Source organism: Falco rusticolus, chromosome 7 (assembly GCF_015220075.1).
Source record: "Falco rusticolus isolate bFalRus1 chromosome 7, bFalRus1.pri, whole genome shotgun sequence".
Lineage (NCBI taxonomy): Eukaryota > Metazoa > Chordata > Aves > Falconiformes > Falconidae > Falco > Falco rusticolus.
This window is the reverse complement of record NC_051193.1, coordinates 50,029,886-50,056,269: the sequence shown is the minus strand read 5'-3', so window position 1 is coordinate 50,056,269 and position 26,384 is coordinate 50,029,886. Positions and strand designations below refer to the sequence as shown.

Below are 26,384 nucleotides of genomic sequence, written 5' to 3'. Positions count from 1 at the left end.
GACTTCATGCCCACAGGTGTGAGAAACACCTCTGTAGCTTAGTTAACTAAAAACCAGTTAACTACCAAAGCAGAAGGAACCTTTGTTTTGAGGCTGGATGGAAGCAAATTAATATTGAAAATTAACAGCAAGAGATCCAGCTGCTGTCAGAGGAAGTGAGATTAACACTGTATAAAAATGTTTAAAAAAACCCTTAATTCAGCTAAGTGCCTTTAAGGCGGTATTGACTAAAACTTTTTTAAACTCTACCATTGAAAAATACAATGCAATATGATCTACAATTGAAGTAATTGTTTCTACAACCAGCAGATTCAACTACTAAACAGCAGGAAAACATTAACTCTTTTTTCCAGCAGCTCTGGATTTACTTCAGTCTCTATTTTCTGTCCCAGCCACAGCCATCCAGGAATTCAGACTGGATACAGGCCTCTCATGTACCAAGTTACTCCATGCTGCCTTTGCCCACTTGGCTTTGCAGTTGTTTCAGGTAGTGTCAGAATCCCGCTGGCCTTACTTACTACTTACGGCACGGCAGGCCTAGAACTATTCCCCACAAATTTCTAACACGCTATCAAGGTCGTTGCTGGCATCCTGGGAAGGTGCTCGGGACACCCCCTCAACACTCCTGTAAAGCAACAGGAGCTGCATCTGCCAGTTATTTTCTTGGACATAAGACACACTGCAGGCTGCTGTCTTCGGGGGGAAGTTTACGTTGAGAAATGGCCTCGAGGATTGCTGTGGGAAACACAGAGGTGGGTGTGATGAGAGCAGACTAGCTACAAGGACTTGTAACCACTTCCCTTGCATGAATGCACCACAGTCACTATCGGCCTGAGCCCCCCAACCACCCCCTCGTACCATTGAAAAACTCGGCTATGAAACTACTTTTTAAACCTCATTTAATAAAAGGGTTTTTAGATAGATAGAGGATATTAAGTAAATAAGTTACATAGTACATTACAATCACATCAGCAAGATTTCCTTTAGTGTATTAATATTTTATAAAAAAGCACACAAAAAATAAATTCAGTCCAGTCTATCACAACTGTACAGCAACAGGTAAATATATTTATATATGTACATTTTAAACATGTAACAGTCTTTTAAAAGGTGCCCTAGGCAGCAAACACGCAAAAGGAAGTGTCTGCTCACTTGTTAAAATAAAAGTAATATACTTTATTATAAAGCATTTATACAGTAATTACAAAGGCTGACTGCTCCTGTACAGTACACCAAAGCTTTGCTACAAATTTAAAAACAGAACATAAGAAGAATGAACACAAAAAAGTTGATATCAAATCTGAACTAAAAGGGGAAAAATACATGTGGAGAAGCTGCAGGAAACTTTTAAAATATACAATTACATTTCTATAAAAATATATGTTGTCTTTAATCTGGAGAAGTTAAGGTTTTTTCAGGCTCAGCTGTCAGCGGAATCCTAGTCTTGGAAAGAAAAATCCTTAGACAGCTGGGGATTCAACATCTGTGTCTTTCTAACATTTGACACGGGAGAGAATGAGGGCAAGGAAAGCAGCTGAATCCAAGTGACAAATTTACAGAGAAACTCACCCCCCCCCCAGACAAAAATCAAACATCATTTGTAGACACTGCTTCTCTGTCTCTTTAAAGCTTTATAAACTTTCAGACATACATCAGAAGATAGAACAGGGAGAAAAGGAAGTCTGTGGGAAAATGTGTTTTAGAATAAGGTTTCTGGCAGAGGTAATCATTGGACTAAAAGTGCCGTTGTATGAAAGCAGACAAGACTTCTATGGCTATAGTCCTCCCTGCTCCCATTTCTTTTAAAATAGGATATGTATATATATATATATATATATATGTATATATGAACTTTCTAGTCCGCTGCCTGAAAGAGAATTAAGAAGTGTATAATCACTGAGAGCGAGAAAGCTCACTCTGCATGGTTTAGGAAACACCTTTTAATTGAATGTTGATTTTAATCTAAGCTTGTTGCAATGCGAAGTGACCAAAAGCCTCAGTTTGATAAATTAGAGGGTATTTATAGCTAATTTGGACGTCACATTACACGTCCAGTACGGGATTAATAGATGAGTTACCTTTAAGCTTTAGAAAGTCTCTCTTTGACCTGCCTTTAAACAGCTATACGCCTACCTGGTCCTAGCTAGCAAAACGCCAAGGTCCTGCACAGCTGACTGAAATTCGGCAGGCCTTCGACTTACAGAGTTGAGTTCTCTCAGATACTGTTACCTGTCTCAGTAAATGGAAAAACATCAAATAAATTAAAATGCAGAGTTGTTCTTGCAGCTAGACTGCAAAACACCTGTAGCTATATCAGATATGCATCAGAAGTGCATGCATGTTATCTAGCAATTATATTCACACGCAGTCTTACAAAACTGAGATGCTGTTCCATGCAGATCACAAACCTGAAAGACTGAATCTATCCGTAAAGGGCAGACAACACAGGCAGAAGGATGCAAACAGGGCAAAAGATGATCCGTCGCTGCATCTCCGCAATGCCCAATGCTGCCATCAAGACTCAAACAGGTAATGGTTTTGAAGTACAGCCACCTGACTGCTTGGGTATATGGCCACCTGAAGCCTGATCTCACACTGTGAAAGGCAAATCTATTAGGATGCATTTACACAATTGCAGTCTGTATGTATTTGTTCCTATAGCAAAGAGATGCTTTGTTCAAACTCAGCTTAATGACTGAGCATACACTGCCTTTTTTCTAAATTAACAGCAAGCCCCTTTACTAAATGTAATCAATAAATAGGCCTTTAAATGATGGAAAATGAGCATAGGGTTTTAAAATGGACAAATCAACAGGACAGAGACAAGAATTTTATATCATAGACAAGATTTAAAAATCATAATTGGAACAACACAGCCTTAAATTAACACTGTGCTGCAGTAAAGACCCACTCAAGTTACTTTTTCTCCGGCTAAGAAAAGTAAAAGATTTCATTGCAGATTAGACAAATTCCATTCAAATGCTTTGTCCTCAGCAACTGGGGGTTGGTTGGTTGGTTTGTTTTAAAACCATTCTCTGCCAGCTTTTGCTAGTAGGCAGGATCTAATTCAGATGTAGATGAATTCCAAACTCCTACTATAAGCAAGCGGGCAGCAGATTTGGTGGTGTTTGTTTTTGAACAAGACACTAGGGAGCATGTTTACTTATTACCATGACAGAAGAGAGCTCTTCTGGTGGCTACTAGCAATATGTAAACACGCTCAGAAAGATTTCCATTTGATGCCACTTGCTTGGAACATTTACCTGATTTTGGTCAGCCATGCTCACCCACAGCTGTCTGAGGTTATCCTCAGAAAAAGCCCTTTTCCAATTTTCTTCCAGTGACAGACCTCACAGTATCAAATTTTCCTGTTTTCTTCTACTGCAGCAGGGTGGGAGAGAAACAACCAGTACTAGATTCAGTGTGTAACAGACACACTATTTTTGGACAACTAAAGAAAACACCTTATTTGTTCTTATCAGCACCTCAATAACTTATTGTTGATGAGAGGAAAAATTACTCTCATATCAATTTCCTGTAATAGGGAGAATCAGTGAAAGACCTGGTCTTTGGAAGATTGTGATAGTGCTTGCATTCAAGCATCATCATATCTGAAAGAAGATTAAATTGATACTTAAAGCAATCCCATGATTTGCTCCCTAAATATTTGTACTTCATTTCATCTGATCAGTTGTCACCATAATTTGCTATGCCATATCTAAAACTACTTCAAGCTTGACGACTTGAGGGCCATGACTAAATGTTTGCTCATTATCACACAGGCATACTTCCAGATACTAAAAGTACTAGAGTAAATGCAGGTAGATACAGAGAGCAGAAGAGTAAAAGGCAGAGAAGTGTCCCGATTTTCCGCCCATGAGGAGAATGGTACATTTCAGTGCACGCATCTCTGCAGATTTGCCTTACAAACACACATAAGTTCTTCTACTTATTTTCTAGCTAGAACTACACCGGCTAGTCCGTACTGTCCCTCGCTTTTTTCCTAAGCATCTGCTCCTGACCACTGTCAGAAACAAGACCGGGAGCTAGACAGGGCTTTGGTTTGCCCAGTATGGACAGTCTTCGTGTTTTCCTAAGGGGTCATACACTGTTTGATTTTGCACTGTTTTAGCAAGGATAGTAAAGGCATTTTCCTAAGACAGTTTGTTTAATGTTATTTTAGTTCTCAAGTTTAATCAGATCTCCCCTCCAATCTAAAAAAAAAAGTAAAAAAAATAAATCTTCCATTTTTTCTGTGTTTCTTGCTGTGTGCCAGTTCAACCTCCATCTCCATTTTGTATGTGTTTCTAGGCCTTCCCAGTTTCTGTTAAGTACCTGCACGCTGTTCTGCTGCTGCAACACGCTATTCCAGGCAAAGGCATTCATTCCGACAATATAACAATAACTACGTTACTTTAAGTCCTTTTTAGATACACTCACAAGCCCTGCTTGTTTCTGAACTTGTTGCCCTGTAGTTCTCAAGATCTGGAAACTACTGGTAGTTTCCCATAAACATACTTCAGAACTTTAAATGAATCATTGCTTTTTACTGGAATTAACCCCAGCACAAGCCAAGCACAAGGTCTAGCTGCCGCACCTACTGTCTGCCCTAGCACAGTGTGCTAAAGCTTCTCTTCTCTCTAAAGGCCCTAGGATAATGGCAGACAAGCGTCCTCTCCAATTTACAAATGCAAAAAGCTAACAATCAACACTGAAACTCTTAACAGGAAGACTGATTTGCTGAAGCTGCTTCTTAAAGATTTGTAGCTTTTAGTTCTTCGCAGTTTTTGAATGATTTTAACAGTTCATGACATGCCATCTGCTTCCACAGCCTAGTTAGTCAACCAGACCTGTGCATGTAGGGACATGGAACAGTCATCCAAATGCTGAAAGGAAACCTAATTTTGTTAGGAATGAAAAATACACCCTTGGCAGAAAATTGAACACTTAAAAGGCAAAAGTGTCAACATGGAAAGAAGTGCAGTCCTTAATGATACTCCTACTTGTTTTGTAAAAGTAGTAACTGTTTCTGCTATCAAGAAAAAGGATTCTATGCAAAGGCATATATATGTCAAAGCAAACATGGTACAATACACAGCCTCCCAGACTTGGAGGGTGAAGCAATCATGGCTGCATAAAACCACAGGGCAGGAAAAGATTGCCAGATGGCACACTGGAGTTAAAGCCACTTTCCATAGTCAACCTGGAATTTATCTAGCAGCATGAAGGGTCAAGATTATTTTTTTTAAAAAAAAAATAAAATAAAAATCAGCCGGTCAGGAACACTGTAGTTCATGTCCAGCAGCCCCCCTAGGATCCCTGCTCGGGAATGCAGGAGCAGTTGACTCCTGCAGCACGGCCGCAGTGGCGCAGTGCCCACGCAATCTGACGCAGCGCTGGCACTCTGAGGCTGGGGTGGCTGGGGGCTCAGCGCTGTGCTAAGCGCTGGCTAGAGGGAGGGAGCTGAGCCAGGACTGACCAGCTATGAAGCACAAGGAAGTGATCCGTTTCCTTGCGTTTTTACAAAATAATGATACATGTGGGCTATAAAGATGTACAGAACGTTCCTGTGCAAATCTAACATTTATGTCACCTGGACTACTTCTTTGTAACTCTCCTTCACCAGCAGGCTTTTGGTGGCTAGACTTTTTGGGCTGTTAGCATGTGTCAGTTCTGAAGGAAGAATCGGCCTTTCAGCGGAGAGCAAGGCTCACAGCAGGACAACCCCGCGGGCAGTGCTGTCCAGCCACTGGTGTGGAAACAAGTGATGAGCTTCTCCTGTGTGTATGTACTGTCTGACAGGAGGTGTTTGGGAAATGAGGGCCCCACCACACAGGCTCCTGGTGATGGGAATTTCAAGGAATAAATGAGGGCTACCACAAGACAGAAATGGGCACGTTGAGAGGTAAAAGCCATGTAAAAGCCATTCACAGAGGGATCACTGCTGGAGACGAGAGTCCATTCCTCCCATCTCAGAGGTGCACACAATCCAGCGCACACGGTGGTCCTGGTTCATTTTCGCTAAACCAGCTTGCTCCCATTTATGCAAAGTCAAAACCAGCAGTTTTCATTTCAAATTGCACTTGTAAAGCCCAGACTACTTTCCATTGAGTCAATCAAAGGCAGACTATTTTGTTTTCCAAGATGAGACAACCCACAAGCTCTGTGGCTACTCTAATCCCACAGGATTTTTTTTATATCCACTGCTGCATTCTTAATGGCATAAGAGAAACCACCTCAAGCTTCTTTTTGAAAAATAAAACTTCCTCTCAAAAGGAAGAAGAGTGTCTTGCTCATCCCGCTTCTCATGTTTGTGAAGCAGAGGCCAAAAGCGCACACCATCTTTCCACAAAACTTGTTGGCTGCCTGAGTAAGTACTCAGAAAGGAAGGCAGGAAAGTGTAACAGGAAGGAGAACTTGCTGAGAAAGGAAACATCTAGAAATCACCAGTGTCACAGTAACTGGATACACTTAGCTCAGAGCAGAGCATAATTTTCTCACTTTTGTCTGGAAACTTTTATATTCAAGAGTCCTGTTATCACAATTCCTGTGTCAAGCACAAAAAGAAAGGTCTGACTGACCTGAGAGAGAACTTACTTCCACTGCAGGTGACACTGTTCCGTTATGTACGTCAGGTATCATTATAAATAGAATAGAAACCCCTTATTTGTTTTAAAAAAAAAAAAAAAAGCCAAGTTGAATCAAATCTTTTCATCCACCATTCCGGCTTGGTCAGTACTGGCAAGGTGAAGTGGAACACGTAGCATGAGGAAACAGCAGCACTGAAACTGAGACCTGATGTTCAGGTAAGAAAAGTGCAAGCAAAAAAGAGGGAGACCACCAAGAGGGAGGTTGGGTCCAGCCTCGCTACTCCCTCCACTTCTGGTCTGCTGCTATATTTCTTCATCTGAGCTCTCGCTGCTGCTTCCACTGCTGCTGCTCCCGCTGTCACTGCTCTCTTCCTGCCGGGCCCGACTGTGGGCTGCTGCTGCTGCCGCTGCTTCTTTCTCTTGCTGCTTCAGTGCAGCTGCCTTCTTCTCCTGCTCCGCGTGGCTTTTCATGTGAGCACTGCGGCTCTTCACCTTGTAGAACACCCTGAGGAAGCACGCACGTACGTTAGCATTGGTCTCTCCTACAGCCTCCTTCATTAATTCTCCAAAAGAGCTTCTGCTGCTGCAGCCTCAAGTTTCTGACCTTCAGCACAGGAACTCACTTTGGCATTGCAATAGAGCATCTACAGCAAACACTCCTTCTGACTCGGCACTGCCAGCGCTAGGTGGAATACCAGCGGGGATCCTGAGCACCCTCAAACCACTCTGTTTCTTAATGTGGCCATTTCCTCTTACCTCTCATTCAGCTCTTCAGTTTTCTAAATTCAGATGGGCAGCACGGGTACCCGAAATACACATGTGCTGCTTAACACAACAGGGCCCTGGTTTTTAGGAATTCCCCCTATGCTGCAAAAATACAACAAACGTGGAGGTGAACAATGGCCAAATGCCACTACTCCTGAGCCTTGTCCACACAGCTAGAAACGCTTGAGCTTTTACCTCCTGACTTTGCACTTCTATGACCTATCCCTCCATCTTTCACCAGTAACTATTTGGCTTTTGCACCAAATGCCATGAGAAAAGTTTAGACAACGTTAAGAACCCTTGTCTGCTTCTCCTTTGTCAGTAGCCAGGATCAAATCCTAGCTGCCCGACTTCTCACAGCGCTGCCCAATGCCACATGCTGTCTGAGGGTACCTTGGCAGGGCCAGCTAAGTCCCAGCCCCAGCAGGAATCTGTCAGCACTCCTGGTGATGCACCTAGACAGGGTTTTCATTTCCTTGCCATGCCCTAGTTTGGTGCCTTTTTTAAATAAAGGGATAACCCTGGTATTACGAGAGACACTGTTGTTTGAAGAGTAAGCAATTTATGGAATCAGAATCATTTAGGTTGGAAAAGACCTTTAAGATAAGAGTCCAGCTGTTAACCCAGGACTGCCAAGAACACCACTAAACCATATCCCTAAGTGGGAACTGAATTTTCTTAACATTTATGAATCTGTTGGCAACAAAGCTACAAGAACAACTAGAACCATGTGAGGAAATACAAGTATATTTTACAGTCACAAAAGACTGGTGCAAGTTTAACCAGATGTAATATCTGCTGCCATATCAATGGTAGCGTCTTGTATTTCTACACCACTGTTCATTAGAAAGTCCTAATGTTCTTAATATGTGATCTAGCAAATATATAGAAATTACTCATCACAAAAATGTAAGCATTACAGAGGGGCAATATAGCAGCTGTTTGAGAGTGCAGCTTAACACCACATACTGCACACAGCTGAAATGCAGGTAGCGTCTCATTCCATTTGAGAAAAAACAGTCAGCAGCAGCAGGTAATTATCCAAGTAGTAGTATCTTAATATCAATTATGTAAAAATTCCTAATCTGCAAGTATGAGTAGGGTAATAAGTCATTAAAATTATGGCAAATGTCTCTGGCCTAAATAGACAGAAGGAAAGCTCATTTGAGAATACACTTCCACAGGAGATGGCCTACTGCAGTTCTGTGACTATTGCTGGAAGCGGAGTTGCTCTTACCTGCCGCATTTTTTACATGGAAATGTGTTTTCTGTGTTCTGAGTTTTACTGGTAGCATCTGATTTTATCTTCTGTTTCCGCCGCCTCCTCTGCACTGGAGCAATAATGGGTTTTCGAGGCTTCACTGTTGTCTCCCTTGGCTTCCTTCCAATTCTGCCTGTGACAATTGCCTCTTGACTGCTCATATTTGCATCGCTGGCCTTTGGAGAGAGGGGACAGTTAAGGCAAACTGAACTTAAACCCACCATCAGAAGGAAAACAATGGCTGAGCTCCTGTGCTTCGTTTATTTAATTTAATGAGGAAGTCTTCAGGATATTTCTCATCATGATCCTATGCATGCACCAACCACAAAGAATTATATTGGGTTTTTTTCCCTTACTCATCCCAGTTCTCCCACCACAGCACACAGTTTGGTTGCTAGTAATACTCTAAGCTACCGCAGCCCAGTCTTGGCTCTGGGAGAAGTTAGAGGTGGAAACTTTTTCTGTATGGAACTCTGCACCTGGTATTTTCTAAACTAGCTGCAGAGTGCAGGTGGCATAGAAAGCACAACACGCACAATGCAGCACTTACTATTGTTACTGCTACTTACTATTAAACCATCTTGTAGTGTCTGTTCATCTTTGAGAGGAACTGTGCTCTTCTTTCTGTTATCCAACCCTTCCTCTGCCTCCTCTTCTTCCTCCTCTTCCTCCACATGCCCCTGTTCTTCACTGTAAATGTCCCGTCTGGGAGGAAGAACACGTGCAAACCTATGGGAACTCTTCACCAGAAGATAAAAGAACTGTTAATTTTGGTTTCTGTCAGTAAATGTCATTACAAGACACAGGGCATAAGCTTCTGAGTCTAGACTCTTCCACACTGGCCAGACCATTTCTGCTTTTGATTTTACCAGCAAATGAGACAACACACAAAACCAGACTTCACACCATAGCCCAAAAGAGGTGAGAAAAATTTAGAAAATTACCTTGATGTCAACTTCAGCTTCATCTTTCATAGATTTCTCATTAGCACCATCAATGTCCCCAAAGATTAAGGTCCCATTCCGACCAATTTTCACTTGTTTCTTGTATGTGTAGTAGAATTCCACACACTGAGCCACTGTTTTTGTTTTTATCTAGTGTTTAAAAAACAAAGTCCGACAGAATAGATGATTTCAAGAAGGCCTATAAATAATTACTAAAGGTGCAATAAATACACTTTATATTTTTCTTTTCTCAGTAGGCTCCATTCCACCACAACTGCTGTTAGAGCTGCCTTTTCTGCGTCATATTCACCTGCATGCCCCATCCCACAGCCCATCCCCTACTGCCACTGTTATTCACTGGTCACTACAGGACCAACTTCCCAAAGAGAAGCTGGTCAACGTAAAGGTGACAGAACCTGGCACTTCATAAGCTTAGCCTCCAAAATGTTCCATTTGAGCTGTCAGGCTTGAGAGAAGCCTTTCAGTTTTATGGGGGAGCTTTATTTTCCAGCAGCACTTCAGAAGATCAGACCAGAATACCAATCCAAAAATGGAAAGTAAGTTTTGCAGCTCTTTCCCGTTTTGGACACATGCATTTCATACACAAACAGTGGTAGAAAATTATCAGTACAGACCTGTGACCATCTACATATTCTCTATCATTGATTTTCCTGAAGTTTTGGAATATATTCTTAGCTTCTGGGCTTTTGCAACTTGAATGCCTTTTGGGAATTTATTCAGTAAACATGTACGCAGCTTTTGGGTTTGCACTCTCCTTCAGTGATTTCCCCAGCACTGAAGTGTCATACCTCGTGAAAATAGGTGGGAGGGATCATTTTTACTGTCATTGTCACAGAAAACTGGAAAGAGATCCTAAAAGAGGCATCATTCACATACCCTTCTTTGGTCCTTTTCATTACTAGCAAGGATGTGTTTCTATTTAGTTTTATAAGCAAGCCATTTAAGCTGTACTGGAACACAACCAACGCTCTAAATACACCCTGTAGAAGTGATACCTGCAGCATGGACTACTGGAAGTAATGCCGGAAGTACAAGGGTTAAGTAAACAACAACAGCAAAACAAACACACTATTGTTCTAGCTTTCTAGTGAGATTTTATGCTGTGCTGGATGATAAAACTTACCCGAAATCTTTTGAGTGCAGGAGTTAATACCACAGTTTCATAAAAATTAAGATTGAACTCCCTGTATTAAATGCTGAACAAATACATAAGAATGTATCCTAGCTGTCATTAAAAAACACAAAAGTAACTTACAAGCTTTTGGACCAAGAAAAAGTCTTTCTTGTAGATTGCAATGCCTTTGTTGAAAAGTTTTTTTTCAGCAACTTTCCACTTGTCTGATCCTATAGGAAAAAAAAAATCGTAACAGAAGCCCTTGAAATTTGAAATGTTTAGTCTTCTATGTACTTTTTTTTTTATGTTTGCCTTAAATAAGACAAATAACGCACACACAAGGGTGCAGTCTCTCATCATACCTAATCCAGCATAACTGTAAACTGCTGTTAATGCCTCCCCTACCGCTCCACTTCAGCCTGCCTCTCATCACTTTGTGTTAGATCCATTACTCATCCCCACCGGTTAACTCAATTCAGCTTGCAAAAACCAGTCAATTAGATAAATTAAGATGTTTTCCAAAAAAACAGCAAGGTAAATAGACAGACACACTTTCTGGTGGCCAGTCATAGGATTTTATACAAGGGAAATGGTGTGGCAGGAAAACAGCATCTTCCCCTTCAGCAGCAATCCACTGTACTCGAAGATTTATTACATCTCAAATATTCCTACTGTCCTAGCACCCTTCCCTCTAATAACACACACATTTTGGAATCTCCTCCTGTCTTATAGATACTACTCAAGTACTATTTCTCAACGATTATAGTAGGAGCGTGCAATAATGAAGAAATGTAATTTCTATAGTTTGTCGCACAGCTAGTAGATGTCTCTCCACCACCTTACATCAAGTCTTTCAGGTGGCTAGGGCCACTCTAAATCACCGAAGTTAATGTTACATGACTAGCTATTTTCTAATTAGGTACAAGGCAAAACAAAGGCCGTTTATGGCACTTGAGATTTTGCAGAAACGTTGACAGACGTCAAAAGTTGGCTGAGGTTTCTACAGCAAACTCTTGAAAACTCCTCCCATGAAACTTCCTCTTTAACTCCACCCTGGAAATTCATGCCAGAGAGCCTGTGGTTCTGAGGTTACCACAGCCTTTCTTGTATGTACTAGCTATCTTTCTGCATTCTCTGTGGCTTGATGTAAGAGATCATATTCCCTTTTCCCCATGAAGAAAATCAGAACACACACATGCAAATTCACACATGCACATGTTCTGAGAGGTGCAGTGTTTTTTACATTAGAAGTGTCGTAATTTGCACAGGCAAAATTCCTGGCAGACCATCATTTGACTTATCAGGGAGAACAGCGGTCTTTTCATCTTACTTTAATGTTACAGTGTTTCTCAAAAGAACAGAAAAGAATAGAAAGATTCCTTTATGATAGACAGGCAACACAGTTATTCTGGTTAACAAACCTGTGTAGTGATAATCTGCCAAAGGGTGGGTAGGTGATCGTACTGGCCTCTTCAATAGCAGTTTGGTCAAAGCTCCCTAAGATAAACATAAAAGAATTAATTTAGTGTTTGGGGTATCCAAAACAAAGATCAGACAATTGTTAATCCTCTCCTTTCTGGCAAGCTAACTGAAAAGAACGGTAGCACAGTTTAACATCTGGGACAATTTTAAACATCACATTCTCAACTATCCACCGAGTCTTACAGGTGAGTGGTAAGCTCCCAGCACCCCTTCATGTCTCTGAATTGCCACTTTCCAATGCAACCACCACAGCACTGGGAGAGAGTTAATTCCATAGAGACCATGCAGCAATTTCCTCTCATTTACTGAAGGCTAAAGTTACATACTCATATCCAAAACCACTGCCCTAAATGATGTCTGTCGTAAACATTCAAGTCATTGTGATCTTACCTCATTTAACTAAGCAGTATTTCAAAATAAACAGGGCACTCACATGACTGAAAGATTCCACACCAAAAAAAAAAAAAAAAACAAACCACCCTCTCAAGCTGCTTTTTACTTTGCATTGAAATTGGAAGCACTTTCAAAGTTAGCAGGAAGGAAAGAATGGAGTCATGCTTCCATCAGCAATTTACATCACCCTAACAGTGAGCTCCTGCAGCCAGGGGCTACCTTGCGCCTCCCCAATGCCAGCAACAGCATTTGCAATGGTGGCTGGTTCGGGGAACTTACCTAGCAGAAACCTAACACATACGCACAAAAGTTACTTTTTATTTGTTCTCTTCTCCAATGTAGGTCAATACAGTCTCACAATTGTCAGTGCCGGCACACCACAGGGGACACGAAACAAGCAGCCAGGCAAAAAGGTGCGGGATACTCCTGACCACAGGGCTGATTTATGCCAAGTCAAATCACTCACAGAACTAAAAAAGGATGACAACCCTGTGCCGTACGCTATGCTCTGCTCTTTCATGTTACCTCCCCAGGGGTGTCAAAGAGCATTCACAAAAGTGTATCAAGTCTTACAGTACTGATGTAAAATTAGCAGCACAGCCATTCTATAAACATGCACAGAGAAAGTGCTTCCAAAAACTAAGAGGAGCAAGACACTGCGTTTAGTCTCAATTTCAGCTCCAGCTTCTTATTTTTCCTTCCAATGGTCATCTTCCCAGGAAGACAACACTTAAGATTCATTTAGCAGTCTCAGCTTGCTCATCCTGGTAGACTACCAGTCTGTTGGTTAAAAAGCCAAACATGTCAAAGTTGGAAATGTGCAACACAGTAATTGAACATGGCACTGTACATGAGGCAGAACCCACTTTAGGAACATCCAAAAGACACTAAACAGTGGGAGCCATGTGCATAGGAGGGAGTTTGCAAGGTTCTCCACTCAGGAATGACAGGTTACCTGGCCTTCATTAACATCTTTGACCACATCAAGGTGAAAAGCTGGGAAGACTCACCAGAACGCTTCCCTTTGCTTCATGTAAGAAATGCAATGCCAGCTCCTGGTTGGTTCCAGCCCCAGGAAAAATGCTTGAACAGGCAGCAGCTAGCAGGTTTTCCACTATTTCCACAAAGGTACCAAACAAATTCAGATAAGATTAAAATGGATTTTCCTACAGGCTTTGCAACATTAATTAGCTCTTTTGAAGCAGGACTAGGCATAACAGCAAGTAAAACTCTCAGAAGTTGAACGTCCTTGCAAAGTTATCTGGGTCAAATTTGAACACAAGAACTGATTAGACCACAAGGTCATACAGCATTACTCTGCACGCAGCACTTTTTATACAGGGAGTTTTCTGCAAATCTCCTCCCTCCTGTAACGTCTTCCCATCTCCCTTCACCTCAGAAATTTCCCAAATTCCCCCTTATACTGTGAATTTCCATTTCACAACACACTTTTTTCCTCTCTCTCATCAGAAAGATTTCTTCCAAGCCTGCCTACTTCCTCTTCCCTTCAGGATTTACACATGCCACAACCCCTGTGCACCAAGAGCTCCCCAAGTCTGCTACTAGCCGCTTCCTTGTCCTTATTTCCATCTATAACTTGATTTCTCAAAAATGCTATTATGTGTAGAACACCCCTTGAAAATACAGGAATTGAATGCATATGGCATTCAAATGTTAGCAAAAGACAAGGAAGCTTCACTGAGCAAATGCTGCTCTCTGCCTGACTAGTAACATATGGTCCCATTTTATCTCAATTAATAGAATTCTATCTCACACACACACATACACCCCGCCCCATCAGACACAACCTGAGTTTTACTCCTAAGACTGTTTTCAAGACCACTCGAACTTAGTATCTCTGAGCTACCAGTTAAGTAATAAGTTACACATACAGTAGATATGTGGTTTCCCCTACTACAACTGTGACAATTCAGTCCTGTTTACCAGCCTTCCACATTCTTACCATTCTTTTGGGTGACTTTGTTGGTTTCCAGGTCACCCCATGGCTGCCACACCAGCTCTGCTTTATGTTCATCAGCTGCTGCCAGAGACCTGTCTCGGAGCGATGGGATTTCTGCCTGAAAGCGAATTCCTACATTTATTCGCCTACAGAAAACGTAAAAAGTAACGGTCAGGCCCCCTTTACAATACCCAGGCAGTCTCCATCTCTGCTAGAAGCGCTAATTGTGAAGAAACTGAAATGCAGCAAGCTCTTGCATATAGCATGAACAGCTTTCAGGCGTTGTAGGTTACATCAATAAGTATGACTCAAAAGGTGAGAGGTTTTACATTCATTTACCAGTTTCCATTGTCTTATCAACAACAGCTGAAATTGGATTTAAATTAGGATCCCCTAATAACCGCTCAAAGGTCAAAACCTGAGGGGAAACAAAAAATATCTGTCCAAGAAGAGGTTCCCCTGGATAAGTGTGAAATTAACCAACAACTAAGAGATCAATTAAGCCATTTTCAAAACAGATTTAAACACCACCAGATGTGCTTATTTCCATGAATGGGCTCAGTCTAGAAGGGATCTGCAAAGGTGACAAAAGAATAATCTGGGTTCATTCACCATTGAAAATTTCCTCAGGACAGCCTGCTGTCAAAAGTGCATAGAACAGCTTCAAACAGGACGGTAAAAATGGAAAAAGGGTGAGAAAAAAATATATTGGCAGCAAACGCTCCATTCGATTTTTAAAATACAAGCCATTTTGAAAGAAAAAGTAAAAAAATCTAGTATTTCTCTGGGGAGAGTTTGAGTTAAACATCTCCAATGTTACAGGATACACTGCCAAGTCAGAGCAGGTTCCTGCCTGCACAGTCAGCAATGCAGAGCCGTGTGGGCGGTTTTATGCCATATGGGTGTTTCCATGCCATGCATCTCCACGTTTAGGTTTCGCAAGAGTTCACTAACCTAAGTATAAGAATGAATTGGAATTATCTTGTTGTAGTTCCACAGCACCGAACTTGAGCTGATAACACTCCCAGAGGGTCTGCAAGGGCTGTGCAGAGACATTTGCTACTCTGCTTACGTTTAACAGGACTGGCGCCAAGCCTAAGCTTACAACTTCAGCTTCAGTATCTCCAAACTCTGTTCCCTGGTGCTGCTGGGTCCGCATATGACTGAGCTTTCCCAGCATACAGCCAGCTAAAAAAGACTAATGAGGCTTATTAGCTCAGGTCACACACACTGTATGCAGCGAGTTGTAGTGCTTTCAGACCGAGCTAGCCCACGAGGGAGCAAAGTCATGTTCACAGTTATGCCGCAGCTAATAACCACATGGATAATCTGCAATCAGGCCAGTTAATGTGAGAGCTAACTACATTTTTCCATACTGCATTTTGGCCTTCCTCTAAAGGAGCATTATTTCCCTACTCTGAAACAAACATACAGCATACAAAGAAGTGTTTGTATACAACAAAACAGGACATATTCCCCTTTAGCTGACAAACAGTATTTCAGCCCAGAGACAGATGGGCACTAACAGAGAGCAGTTAGTATCACCAGAATTACAAGGTGCGTTTGCCCATATAAATTTTATCTACCTTATTGAATAATTTTTATGAAGACAATTTATATTTTGAGTCACTGATAGGAACTGCTTTAATGTTTCTAATAGATACATCAACTGTACAGGGAGCAGCTCGAAGGTTTAGGAGGAAGAAAGGAAGCGCATTTACTACCAGGCTAAGAATCTACTGGGTACTTACGGTTCAATGCTGACTGGGGTGGCTTCCCCCACTACTGTAAGAACAGGAGGGGTAACTTCTGAACTATCTGCAAGGAAAAGAAAGAACTGCTCAGACAGCTCATCTTCACATTTGAGATACACTCTTCACACAGCTTGTAAATCTAATCCTTTTTTGAGAGCTGGATAGCTATGTAGCTATACACTAAGGGAGTTTAAGATAACCAAGAACATACCTTCCAGTCACCATCTACATCTCAGTAATAACTATTTACTGCCCCTTGGTTCAAGATAATGACAATCTATTACAGAGAAACTGGCTTTTCCATTCCTAAGAACGTCAGTAGGGGGTGTTGCAGATTACTTGGAAATGCATCTTGACATGTATGCCCAGATGGAAGCAATATCGCATTTCCCCCATCCTAGCTCCCCAGACTATGATGGAGTTGTCCCATTTCCACATAACCACACTTCCTAAAGTCATGATCTTCCTCCTATCACTCCACAGCTCCTAATCATAAATTAACCACGAAAGGAAGCATAAAGCGGAACTTACTTGATCTAAGAAGAGTTCTGTGAGCACTTTTAGGAGTCATGGGAGGTGGAACTGAATGACCACTTGAAGAGAGGATAGCATTAAAATATAGCCCAGATCCTTCTCTCACAGGACTGAGAATTGGCGGAGGAGTGTAAGGAGGTAGCTCAAAGTTCCTATCCGAAGGATGATCTGCCAGACGGACAGGCGACCTTAAGTGGCTCTGATATGGAGTAATGTTAGAATAAACAGGTGGTGCAATAAAGGTGCCAGCTTTTGGTGGTATGAAGAGGGGCTCAGGCCTTGGCCGCTGCTTTGGTTTCCGGGCAAAGCCCTCTGCTTCATCCTTTGGAACAGCATCTTCATGCTATTAGAAAAAAATTACATACTTAATTTCATTTAAAAATCTCAGGAAATTTGAAAAACTTGAGTGAGATTAAAACATCCCTTTGTGGCAGCTCAAAATCTGGACAGGACAGTCAGAGGGTGTCTCAACAATTAGCACAAAGGGAATGAGGGAGGAAGAAGATGGGGAATGGAATGGCCACAGGAACTATTAGGTAGCAACACTAGCTCTGAGTGCTTATGAGTTATATTTTACAAGAACTACACATATGTCCAGTTCAGCCTTTGGTTGGAAAGAGAATGACCTCACGGTAGCTTTAAAAAAAGGACATAAAAGTGTAGCAGAAACCTGGTACAGAGACAAGGTGACACCAAACAGCAATAAGAGAACAGAAGACAATATTGTCTTAGATGGTCAAGAAATTAAATGCCTAAGAAACTGCCTCAGATGCCTGTAATTTCTTTCTTATCTGAACATTCTATTGTACTCCTGAATACAAAAGACAAAAAAAACCCTGAAAAGCAAAACCTGACTCAACAGCATCCCACTGAAGGGGAACACTCAAGTTGCTGACCTTCAGAACCTCAGTAATAGATTTCAATTGCTTGAGAATAAATCTTCACTTTGTATTTTATTCATATACAGAGATATGTGCACTACTCAGAGTTTATTTATTATTATCTGTGTATGTCTGGAGAAAGCTGTCTTTACTTGGACAGCAATTTATTCTAGTGTTATTGACCATCTGACTTTATTCACTATTTAGTAGTGGGGCAATGCTTTGTTGTACTAGCATTAGCTATAGGTCATGAAAAGCCAGTGATACCCACATATATGGCAATATTATGATGAAAACAATTCACAGTACCCAGACTACATCCATTCCAAGTTCAAGCCCTGATATTCAATAGAAGAGCTAATGGATAAAAACTATGTTATTAAATCTAACAGATTTGGTTCACCCTTGATTTCTTAGTCTATCCATACCTGATTTGAGGTTTCCATGTTAGTATTACGATTAGATCGCCTCCGAGTGACTATCACAGAAGGCTTGCGTTCACAAGGAGCTCGATCGTTTGTTTGGCCTCTCTGGAGTTTTCCATCCTCAGACTTTTCCTTTCCAAGGCTCTGCAAGTCAATTTTTCTCACTGGCACAGACACAGGAATGATAAGAGGCACAAGGCTGTTATCTTCCCGGGCTCTTTTGGGAGCTGGTGAAGAACTGGCAAATTCCACAACACTTTTTGCAGCTGTAGGTCCTGGAGCCATGTGCATAGTCTTCTTCTCTTCTGAAGTATCCAGTTCCTGAGAAGACAAATAGATTCCTTAGAAGTCCTGTAGTACTTACATAATAAATCAGAGAATATCTCACCTTCGGTGTATATCAAGTTTCTCAATGCAATTTCCAAGCTGAAATGGGTTTGAAAAAGTCTTACTGGAGGAAAAAAAAGCATACTTCACAAAAGCGTTACCAAGATTTCTTAGGATTACTTTAGGACTGACTGAAGTCTCAACTGCTAGAATCTTTGTATAAATCACTCTTCAGTATCACTTCACTACCTAGGGTTTGACATATTATTCTCCAGATAATTTTTTTGTGCCCTGCCATATAACTTCCAACAAATGTTCTTTAGTTTTAGTAACGATCAAAAGCTGCAGGTTATTAATTTCAAAGATTGGACCTCCATTCCAGGAAAGACCAAACCATGATAATCTTAATTAAATCTCTCATACAAAAAAACAGAGCTAGCTTTTTTGCTGCATTTTTTCCAATATACACAACAGAAGCAACTTTCCTTATTATAACTGGAGCCTTTCAGGTTTGTTGTCTAACCAGGCTTGAGCCTGAAGGACTTTTGCTCAGCAGAATCAACAAGGCCTAACTGCAAGTGTGCACTTCTTGCAAAGACAGCTTCCGTGTCTCTGCTTTCTTTTACTCATGGAAACTCTAGAAAATTGAGCTCCAAGGAGATGGGAACGGAGGGCGAGTTACTGAATAAACACATGGGTACTGTAATACCAAATGGTTTCAGGCACTGTCACATCAGTGAGTTCTAGTCCCTCAAATGACTATCCACATATTCATTCCGCTCTCAATTCAAAAGCAGTTGCCAGCTCACTTAGAAGCCAGATGTTAAACTTTTAAAAACACCTTTCTTCAGGGATGTAAAAAGTCTTCTTCAGGTCTTATGAAGTGCAATCTAGAAGCTGTAGAAGATGCTCCTTTTGGTGTTTCAGAACTTCTCTCCTGACGCTCTGTTTCGAAAGACTTTGGATAGGATTAAGTATGTAAACTCATCCTCTGTCAGAGCCACAATCTACTGAGGAATCTACCTGAACATCTGTGTTTTGTAGGTGGAAACTAAGGCATGCCATCTCTCAGGTATGACAAGAGCCTCCAAGCTAGACTTCCAAAATTTTGAGGATATTTACCAAAGTCCTCAAAAAGAACCTATTGTGTGCCATTAAGAATACCTAATCCTGATTAAAAAGCTAGCCTAAGCAGGTTCCATCCTCAGGATGCAGACACATCCCTAGTCATTTCACTGTGGTCATAGATCAAGAAAGCTGGTTTTACTGATGAGCGAGAGAACACACTCCAGCTGGCCCTCAAAGAGCCAACCCATGATAGCTAGAAGGACATGAGACTCAAGTCCCACTTTGATACTATATTTATATTGAGGGAAGCAAAACTGTATTGTCACAAGATGCGTCAGAGCCTGGAGTTAAGTGCTCTGGCCTCTCTCCGAGACTCCTGGTAACTTTTATTACTTTCATAAGTAAACAGGTCCACTCTGAAACACTAAGCCTTCAAGAAAAAGCTATGTGCTAAGCTCGAGCAAATAAAATCAATCACACTAAGAAGATTTAGGACTGCCTCCTTCCAAGACCTTTTATTAGACTAAGGCTAAGTGTGCACTGAAAGGTTTGTCCTGGAAGCGATACTTCAGTTTAGAAGTCTGACTGCTTCTTCACAGAGACTGGAGATACCTGCCCTCACCACACACAATGATGGAACACACAACTGAAGACTCACAATTGTCATCAGCTGCTCCAGATTGCACTGCAGAAGGCATGAATGAGCTCTCGAGGACCTCCCTTCACTCCAGGTTGGTGACATGCACCTGTATTTCCCCATGAGACTATCAGTTTTGTGTTTGGAGGGCATTCATCATGCTGACAGATATGTCACTACACACCACTACCTCTAGATAGTAAGGGGCTCTTGCAAATTTTTGTAGCTTCCCTCCACTACTTCAGGAAAGAGACTAACAAGGATGCCTTTCCCAACATATAAACAGGTGATGGAAACCAATACCAACTTCGACTAGTTGTGCCCATACCTGAAAAAGCAGCTCACATACGGCTTATGCTGACATACATGGGCCTCCGTTCATCAGGGAAATTTATCCTGTTATCACCTTCATTACTGAAGCCTAGTTAAACATCTGGGAAAGCTTTGGGATCACCTTCTGGCGGTAAGATCCATAGTCAATAGTTTTGCACCACTGCTCAGAGCAGTGCATTCATACTACATCTAGATCGCTGCCAAGAAAAGTCTTGGGTTTAATCAGGTTACTTTTTTCCCTCCTGACGTAGCTGTTACTAGTGCAAGCACTGTGGCATACTTTCTGGGTATCTGGGAGGCTAACAGCAATCAAACACGTAATGACAATACAAATACATGAACGAGCACCAATTCTGACCAATCTACAAACCTCGGATATGTCCTGTGTGCTACACAGATCTCTGTAGGTCAAGAGACATGAACTAATTTCCTGACCACAAGGAGGAAATTATGACAGCTAGTCACACAAAATATATCACATTTCTCTGGATGAATGATCAGTTAACCATGTTCCTTTTATTTTCAAGATTAGGAGGTAACCAGCAAGGACTCTCCTTCCTTGATGATGGGAGAGAAATTCAAGAAAAATGAGGAAGGAGGAGACCTGAATAGTTGTAAAGACAGAGAGAAGGCACCACTGAGGACTTAATATAAGCAATCGAGACACTCTTAAAGATGCTCTGGTCTACACCAGGGCTTTTCTGGTCATGAAAGATCACACATACCTAAGGTTTACCAAGAGAGGACACAACTGATTTTGGAATTAAGCTATTTGCTCCAGATCCCTAAATAGTTTGCTTACCTCTGAGCATAATCAAACAGTTAAGAGAAAGAAGTCACTGAACAAGTGACAGGACTTTCATTTGTAGAACTGCTAGGGGATTTTCAGCTAACTCAGCATTTCTGTTGCTGAATTTAAAGCAGGAGGGCTGCTGGATAACTCCAGTAAGTACAACTTGTTGCACTTCCACTTAGACTCTTGCATAAATATTGAAGGATGAACTAGTGATCAAGAGTCCTCCAGAACACCCACAGAAACCCATCAGTCTTTTTGGCATTGATCCTTTCTATCCTTCAAGCAGTTTCTAAAAAAATTTAGAATTCACAGACAAAACTCAATTGCAATAGCTGGAAGAGCTGTTCCAAGGTCACTGCTGTGATCAGACAAGAAACCCCACCACCCTTCTAGAAGTACCTGCCTGTACAGTGCTTTCTGCCATCATTCTGCATCACCTTGCTAACAGTAAAGGCAGCTTCTCTTTGCAGTCAAACTGAAGCTTGTCCATGGAGGAGGTAAGTTCAGAACTGCAATTTCTTTTTTTCTTTTGTCTGCAGCTAGTGCCTTGTCCTGTGCCAGGGGAAAGAGCCCAGGTAATTAAAACCTCTGCCAACCTTCCATGAAGGAATATTTAAATCCAGGCAACCTTAAGACTACCATTTCAGATCTGAGATAAGTTTTCTGCACTGTTAAAGAAAACAAATTACACTGCCTTTTTGCATACAACAGTTACATGTGAAATGAAACCATAAAACAAAGAGTTGAGAATTTGCTATGGCCTGTAAGCAGCAGTAAGCTTCCACCTCCCGAAAAAGGCAGGCACAGTAAGATGGGCAGTTGTGGTGCAAAGCATCAGTTGTGACACTACCTGTAGAGACAACTACTGCTGTTGAAAATAATGTTTTGTATAAGGTACACACACCTACGTTGCAATGTTAAACCATCTGGTTCAAATTATGAACACATCTTCTTTCATCACTAATTTAATCCTATGGCCTTCTTACAAGCTTTCCACATAACTTCCGCTAGAGAACTTTCTAGGTTTTTTATAACAGAAAGACACTGGTAAGAGAAGCAGACCACTCTCCTCTGCTAAACATGTTTCATTTTTCTCCCTCACGTGATATCCAACCCCTTGAAAGATGTAAAATCCATCAGATCTCAGGTAAGAGCTTTAACATCTTTCAAAACCTCATCCTGAAAGCCTGAAGAGATCTAAACATAAAGAGGAGTTCTGCTAGAGCCATCATAGAAGCAAACAAGCTGCTTGCATAACTGCAAAGAACAAAAGAGCATCTGTCAAAACACTTTTCTGATGGGTCTTTACATTACAAATCAAGCTGCAAACAGGCATGCCTGCAAACGGCCAGTTTCTTGCTTCACCTCTCAGGGCCTTTTCCTAGATGATTTATTAGCTTTTTCTTGCCACTGTGTTGGTGATCAGACTAGAATGTGAATCATAGACCTTCCTGCAATAAAACCATACAATGGCTGGGAGAGTACGATCAAATAGCTCACGTTGCTAACTACTACTCATTTTTTATCAAATCTGCTTGTTCAACTGGAATTAGAGCAAAAAAAAATTGAAGACAGCGCCAACAGTCACTGGTTGCTGTCTGCTGTACAAGAGATGGAGCAGGCTATGGATAGTTGCCTCATTGTTTATTAGTTCAGTTCTTTCACTCAAATAACCCATCCATCTAAGGAAGGGATGAGAAAAAAATGGCCACAGACAGACTAGGAAAAAAAAATTACGACAAGGGAAACAGAGGGAATAAAATTACCTTCCCTTTGTTGTCTAACTGGACAGCAACTCAGGTGGGGAAACCGTAGGCAAAAGTAGCTCATGCTCTAACACCTGTATTTCAACAGCCTCTAGCAACAAGGCTTCTGAAGAAAAGTGTATCTTTACTTTTCATGAGACACACTCAATGAAAGATTACTCAAACCACAACTGAAAGAAAACCTTAAGAAAAGCCCTCAAGAAATCCTCACCCAACTGCAAAAATCTCACCACTTGCCTCCCCTAGGCTAATTAATATTGAACGTTGTCATCTGGCCATATGGAACACATACTGTTCAGTTTAGATTGACGGGACACCAAAAGGATAAAAGTAGCCAACTACCTAATCAGCCAACCCTAATTTCTACCCCATCAAGCCCTACAGAACATCTACAGGCAGACTTTGTCCTCAGGTTACCAATCTCTTTAACATTTGCTGCAGGTCATTCCCAGAAACAGGATACCTGATCAACCTTTGTTATGTTTGGTACAAGTTCTTCATGTAAGTGAGGCTTCCTCAGGCTTTTAATATTTGGGAAATACTGAACATGTAACTTACGTAATTTTTAGATAGCACAGTTTAGAAACACCTCAATGGCTAAAACTGAGAAACCAGCAGGTGAGCAGTAGTCTTTTAATATAAAAGAAGGATAATGTTACATTGGTAAAAAGACACCAAGTGAACCGCTTATACTTGTCTCTAAATTCCTGATCAGTTTAAGGCTTAAGCTGCAAATGTCCATACTTTGAAGCCCTGAGCTAAAATCACATTCAGTATTAGTGAAATAAAACTGTCCTTAGGTGGTTTCACTGCACTAGGAGGTGTCTGTTCTCCCGCATTTATGAATTACAGAAGCTGAATTTACATGCCACCACTCCAGAGCTGCCCTTGCACCACTACAAAAGTTCTTGCATCAAGATACCATCCTATCCTGCATATGTCCATAGGTTCACTTCATTTCAGCCCTATTTTGTCATCCAAAACATACTGGTAAGGATGTATACCTTACCTTTACATTTTGAAGAGAAGCCAGCTCAACAGCTTTTTGGGCCAAAGTTAACAAATTGGCTTCTTGGGAAACACGCCGTCTCCGCCGTGTACTCTGGATTACACCACCTCTGACACCCTGAAAATCATTAGTTCTCTGAGTGGTTTCTTCAGCTGCTGCTGCCTGTTTCTCCCCATCTCTACCATTCTGGCCTGTGGCTTCCCTGCCTGTTTCCATCTGGCACAGCTCACTGTTGACCAGGACATCCTTCTGGCCCAGATCTATTCTCTTGGGGTGTGAATAGCTACTTTTGTTGTGGGCCAGTGATTCAGGTGGCTGCTGTAATGGAACTTCTTGCTGATGTGTTTGCCAGTGATGCAGAAATAAATTGCTAGGTTGTTCTTCTGTCTGCTTGGAAGCCAGCACTTCTCCTGTAGATGTCAGCAGGACACCTTCTTTGGAGAGTCTCCGTGACCTTCTTGGAAAGGGAATCTGGGTCTGAGGTAGCACCGTCGGTTGGTTCTGCTCTGTTAGAGCCTTGAATAGCTCCTGGTTCCTCTCCGTTTGCTGAAACTGGTGTGCCATCATGTGATGCTGAGGTGCTGCTGCTGCCACATGAGGCTGTGCTATGGAAGTTGTTTGCTGCAGACCAAAGGCTTGTGTGGCAGCCTGTTGCTGCTGCTGCTGTTGAGGATAAAAATTTTCAAACAGTTGTAGCTGGGGAAGAGCTTGCTGTTTCTGTTGGGCGGTAAATGCTGGACTGGAAGAAGCTGGAGCTTCTTGAAAGACATGTAATAATTCAGGAAGACCCTGCTTTTGGCCTTGGTGACCAAATGCTAGTTGGAAAGACTGTAACGGCAGACTTTGATTCTGCTGCTGCTGCTTCTGCATCTGATGAAAAGAATTCATCTGAGCTTGCTGCCTAACCAGGGCTTGCTGTTCCAGCTGAGCCTTCTGGGACATCATCTGCTGGACAGCATCTCCATACAAGTCAAGCTGTGACACAAACACTCCTTTCTCTTGATTTCTTTTAAGGGCTTCTGGGTGGCCATAGAAGCCTGGGGCACCAGCATTGGAGTGGGGCCCTTTTGGGTTGCCCGCAAAAACCATACTGTGGTTCCACATCGAAGGTGGAGACTGCCAGTGGCTGTCACCCCTCTCTGGCAACCGGTTTCCCATTAGTGAATTCTGCCATTTGACAGCTGTTACCGTCTGGGACATCATCATTGATTCTCCCCTATCTTGATTGTAAACAGAGTTCATCAAAGCAACATTGTTGGGGGCACTTGTTAATCCTCCTGCATGAGACATCTCCATAGTTTGGGAGACAGGTATATTCCCTCCATGACCATAGAACTGTCCTTCCTTAAGCTGCTGCTGTGGTTCTTTTGATGACACATTTATTTCCTGGTCATTAAAATAGGCAATTCGTTTTCCAGTCCTTTTGCTTGAAGACTTTTGCTGAGCTTGAAGATTCATGGTTCAGTTTATTCTCCCAGCTGCACGCACTGTATTTACAATCCACCCATCCCTGAGGCTGGGGGAGGAAAGGCACGGAAGTTTCTCTTTTCCATTCAGTTCTAGTAATAAAGGGCAGGAAAGAAGTCCAGATGAAAGTGCATCCACTTCCTTTTTCTTTGTGTGCTTCTCTCACTTCTTTTCACTCTTACCCTTTGTGGTTCAGAAGTCAGTAGGGTCCACTCAGTTACAGGTCCTGAAACAGAGAAGCAACTGCAATGATTCATCAAAAGATATAACTGGTATACAAACTCTCACGCGATAAGCAACAATGCATATGTCTGTCCCATTTCCCATGGAAACAAAGATCAGGATAACATGTGTAAGAAATAATAGAACTGACCTGCTAGAAGCATGTAAAACAAAACAACTTAGTTTACAAAACAGATATCACACTGTATTTGCATGATGCAACTCCCAACTGCACGCAGACTTCTGACTAATCACTCGAGCTCATCCCGAAGGTTTTTCTTTTGAACTCCCTCTCATCTGGCCAATTACTTCTATGGCTTCCTGTAGCCAGAATAATCTGTTTTTAATCTGAACTCAAAAACACAACACAAAAAAAAACGCTCGTGACTTGCCAATAAAAGAAAAATAACGTCTCAGGCCGCATTTCCCAAAGACATTTAAAACACACACATGTACATGATAGCTGCAGCCAAACACGTAGCAAGATGCTGAATTCAGTGTTGTGAAGGAAAGGATCAGGCAGCAGCAGCCCATCGTTCACACCCCTTAACCCAAACATTACAGTTCCTTTCCAATTAAGAACTGCCACCAAGCATCCAAGCACTGAAGACAGGGCCTGTTCAACCTGTTGCCCT

General features: G+C 41.7%; 1 protein-coding gene across 3 annotated transcripts in view; it reads right to left on the bottom strand.

Annotated features, from left to right (window-relative positions):
• Nucleotides 1-882: 882 nt before the first annotated feature.
• The window catches only part of MIDEAS (mitotic deacetylase associated SANT domain protein), a 54,979-nt gene continuing 29,477 nt past the window's right edge, over nt 883-26,384 (bottom strand). For 2 of the 3 annotated variants that reach the window (XM_037395417.1, XM_037395416.1), the window contains 12 exons: nt 24,061-25,753; nt 18,128-18,445; nt 16,816-17,161; nt 16,282-16,348; nt 14,534-14,676; nt 13,581-13,684; nt 12,117-12,192; nt 10,837-10,925; nt 9,561-9,710; nt 9,186-9,356; nt 8,593-8,792; nt 883-7,095 (listed from right to left, as the gene is read on the bottom strand). In XM_037395417.1, the coding sequence (XP_037251314.1) occupies nt 6,894-7,095; nt 8,593-8,792; nt 9,186-9,356; nt 9,561-9,710; nt 10,837-10,925; nt 12,117-12,192; nt 13,581-13,684; nt 14,534-14,676; nt 16,282-16,348; nt 16,816-17,161; nt 18,128-18,445; nt 24,061-25,518 (3,324 nt within the window). In that variant the 5' untranslated portion in view covers nt 25,519-25,753 and the 3' untranslated portion in view covers nt 883-6,893. Of the gene's footprint in view, nt 7,096-8,588; nt 8,793-9,185; nt 9,357-9,560; nt 9,711-10,836; nt 10,926-12,116; nt 12,193-13,580; nt 13,685-14,533; nt 14,677-16,281; nt 16,349-16,815; nt 17,162-18,127; nt 18,446-24,060; nt 25,754-26,384 lie in introns of those variants that run through there. The other variant, XM_037395418.1, reaches the window with a different exon arrangement.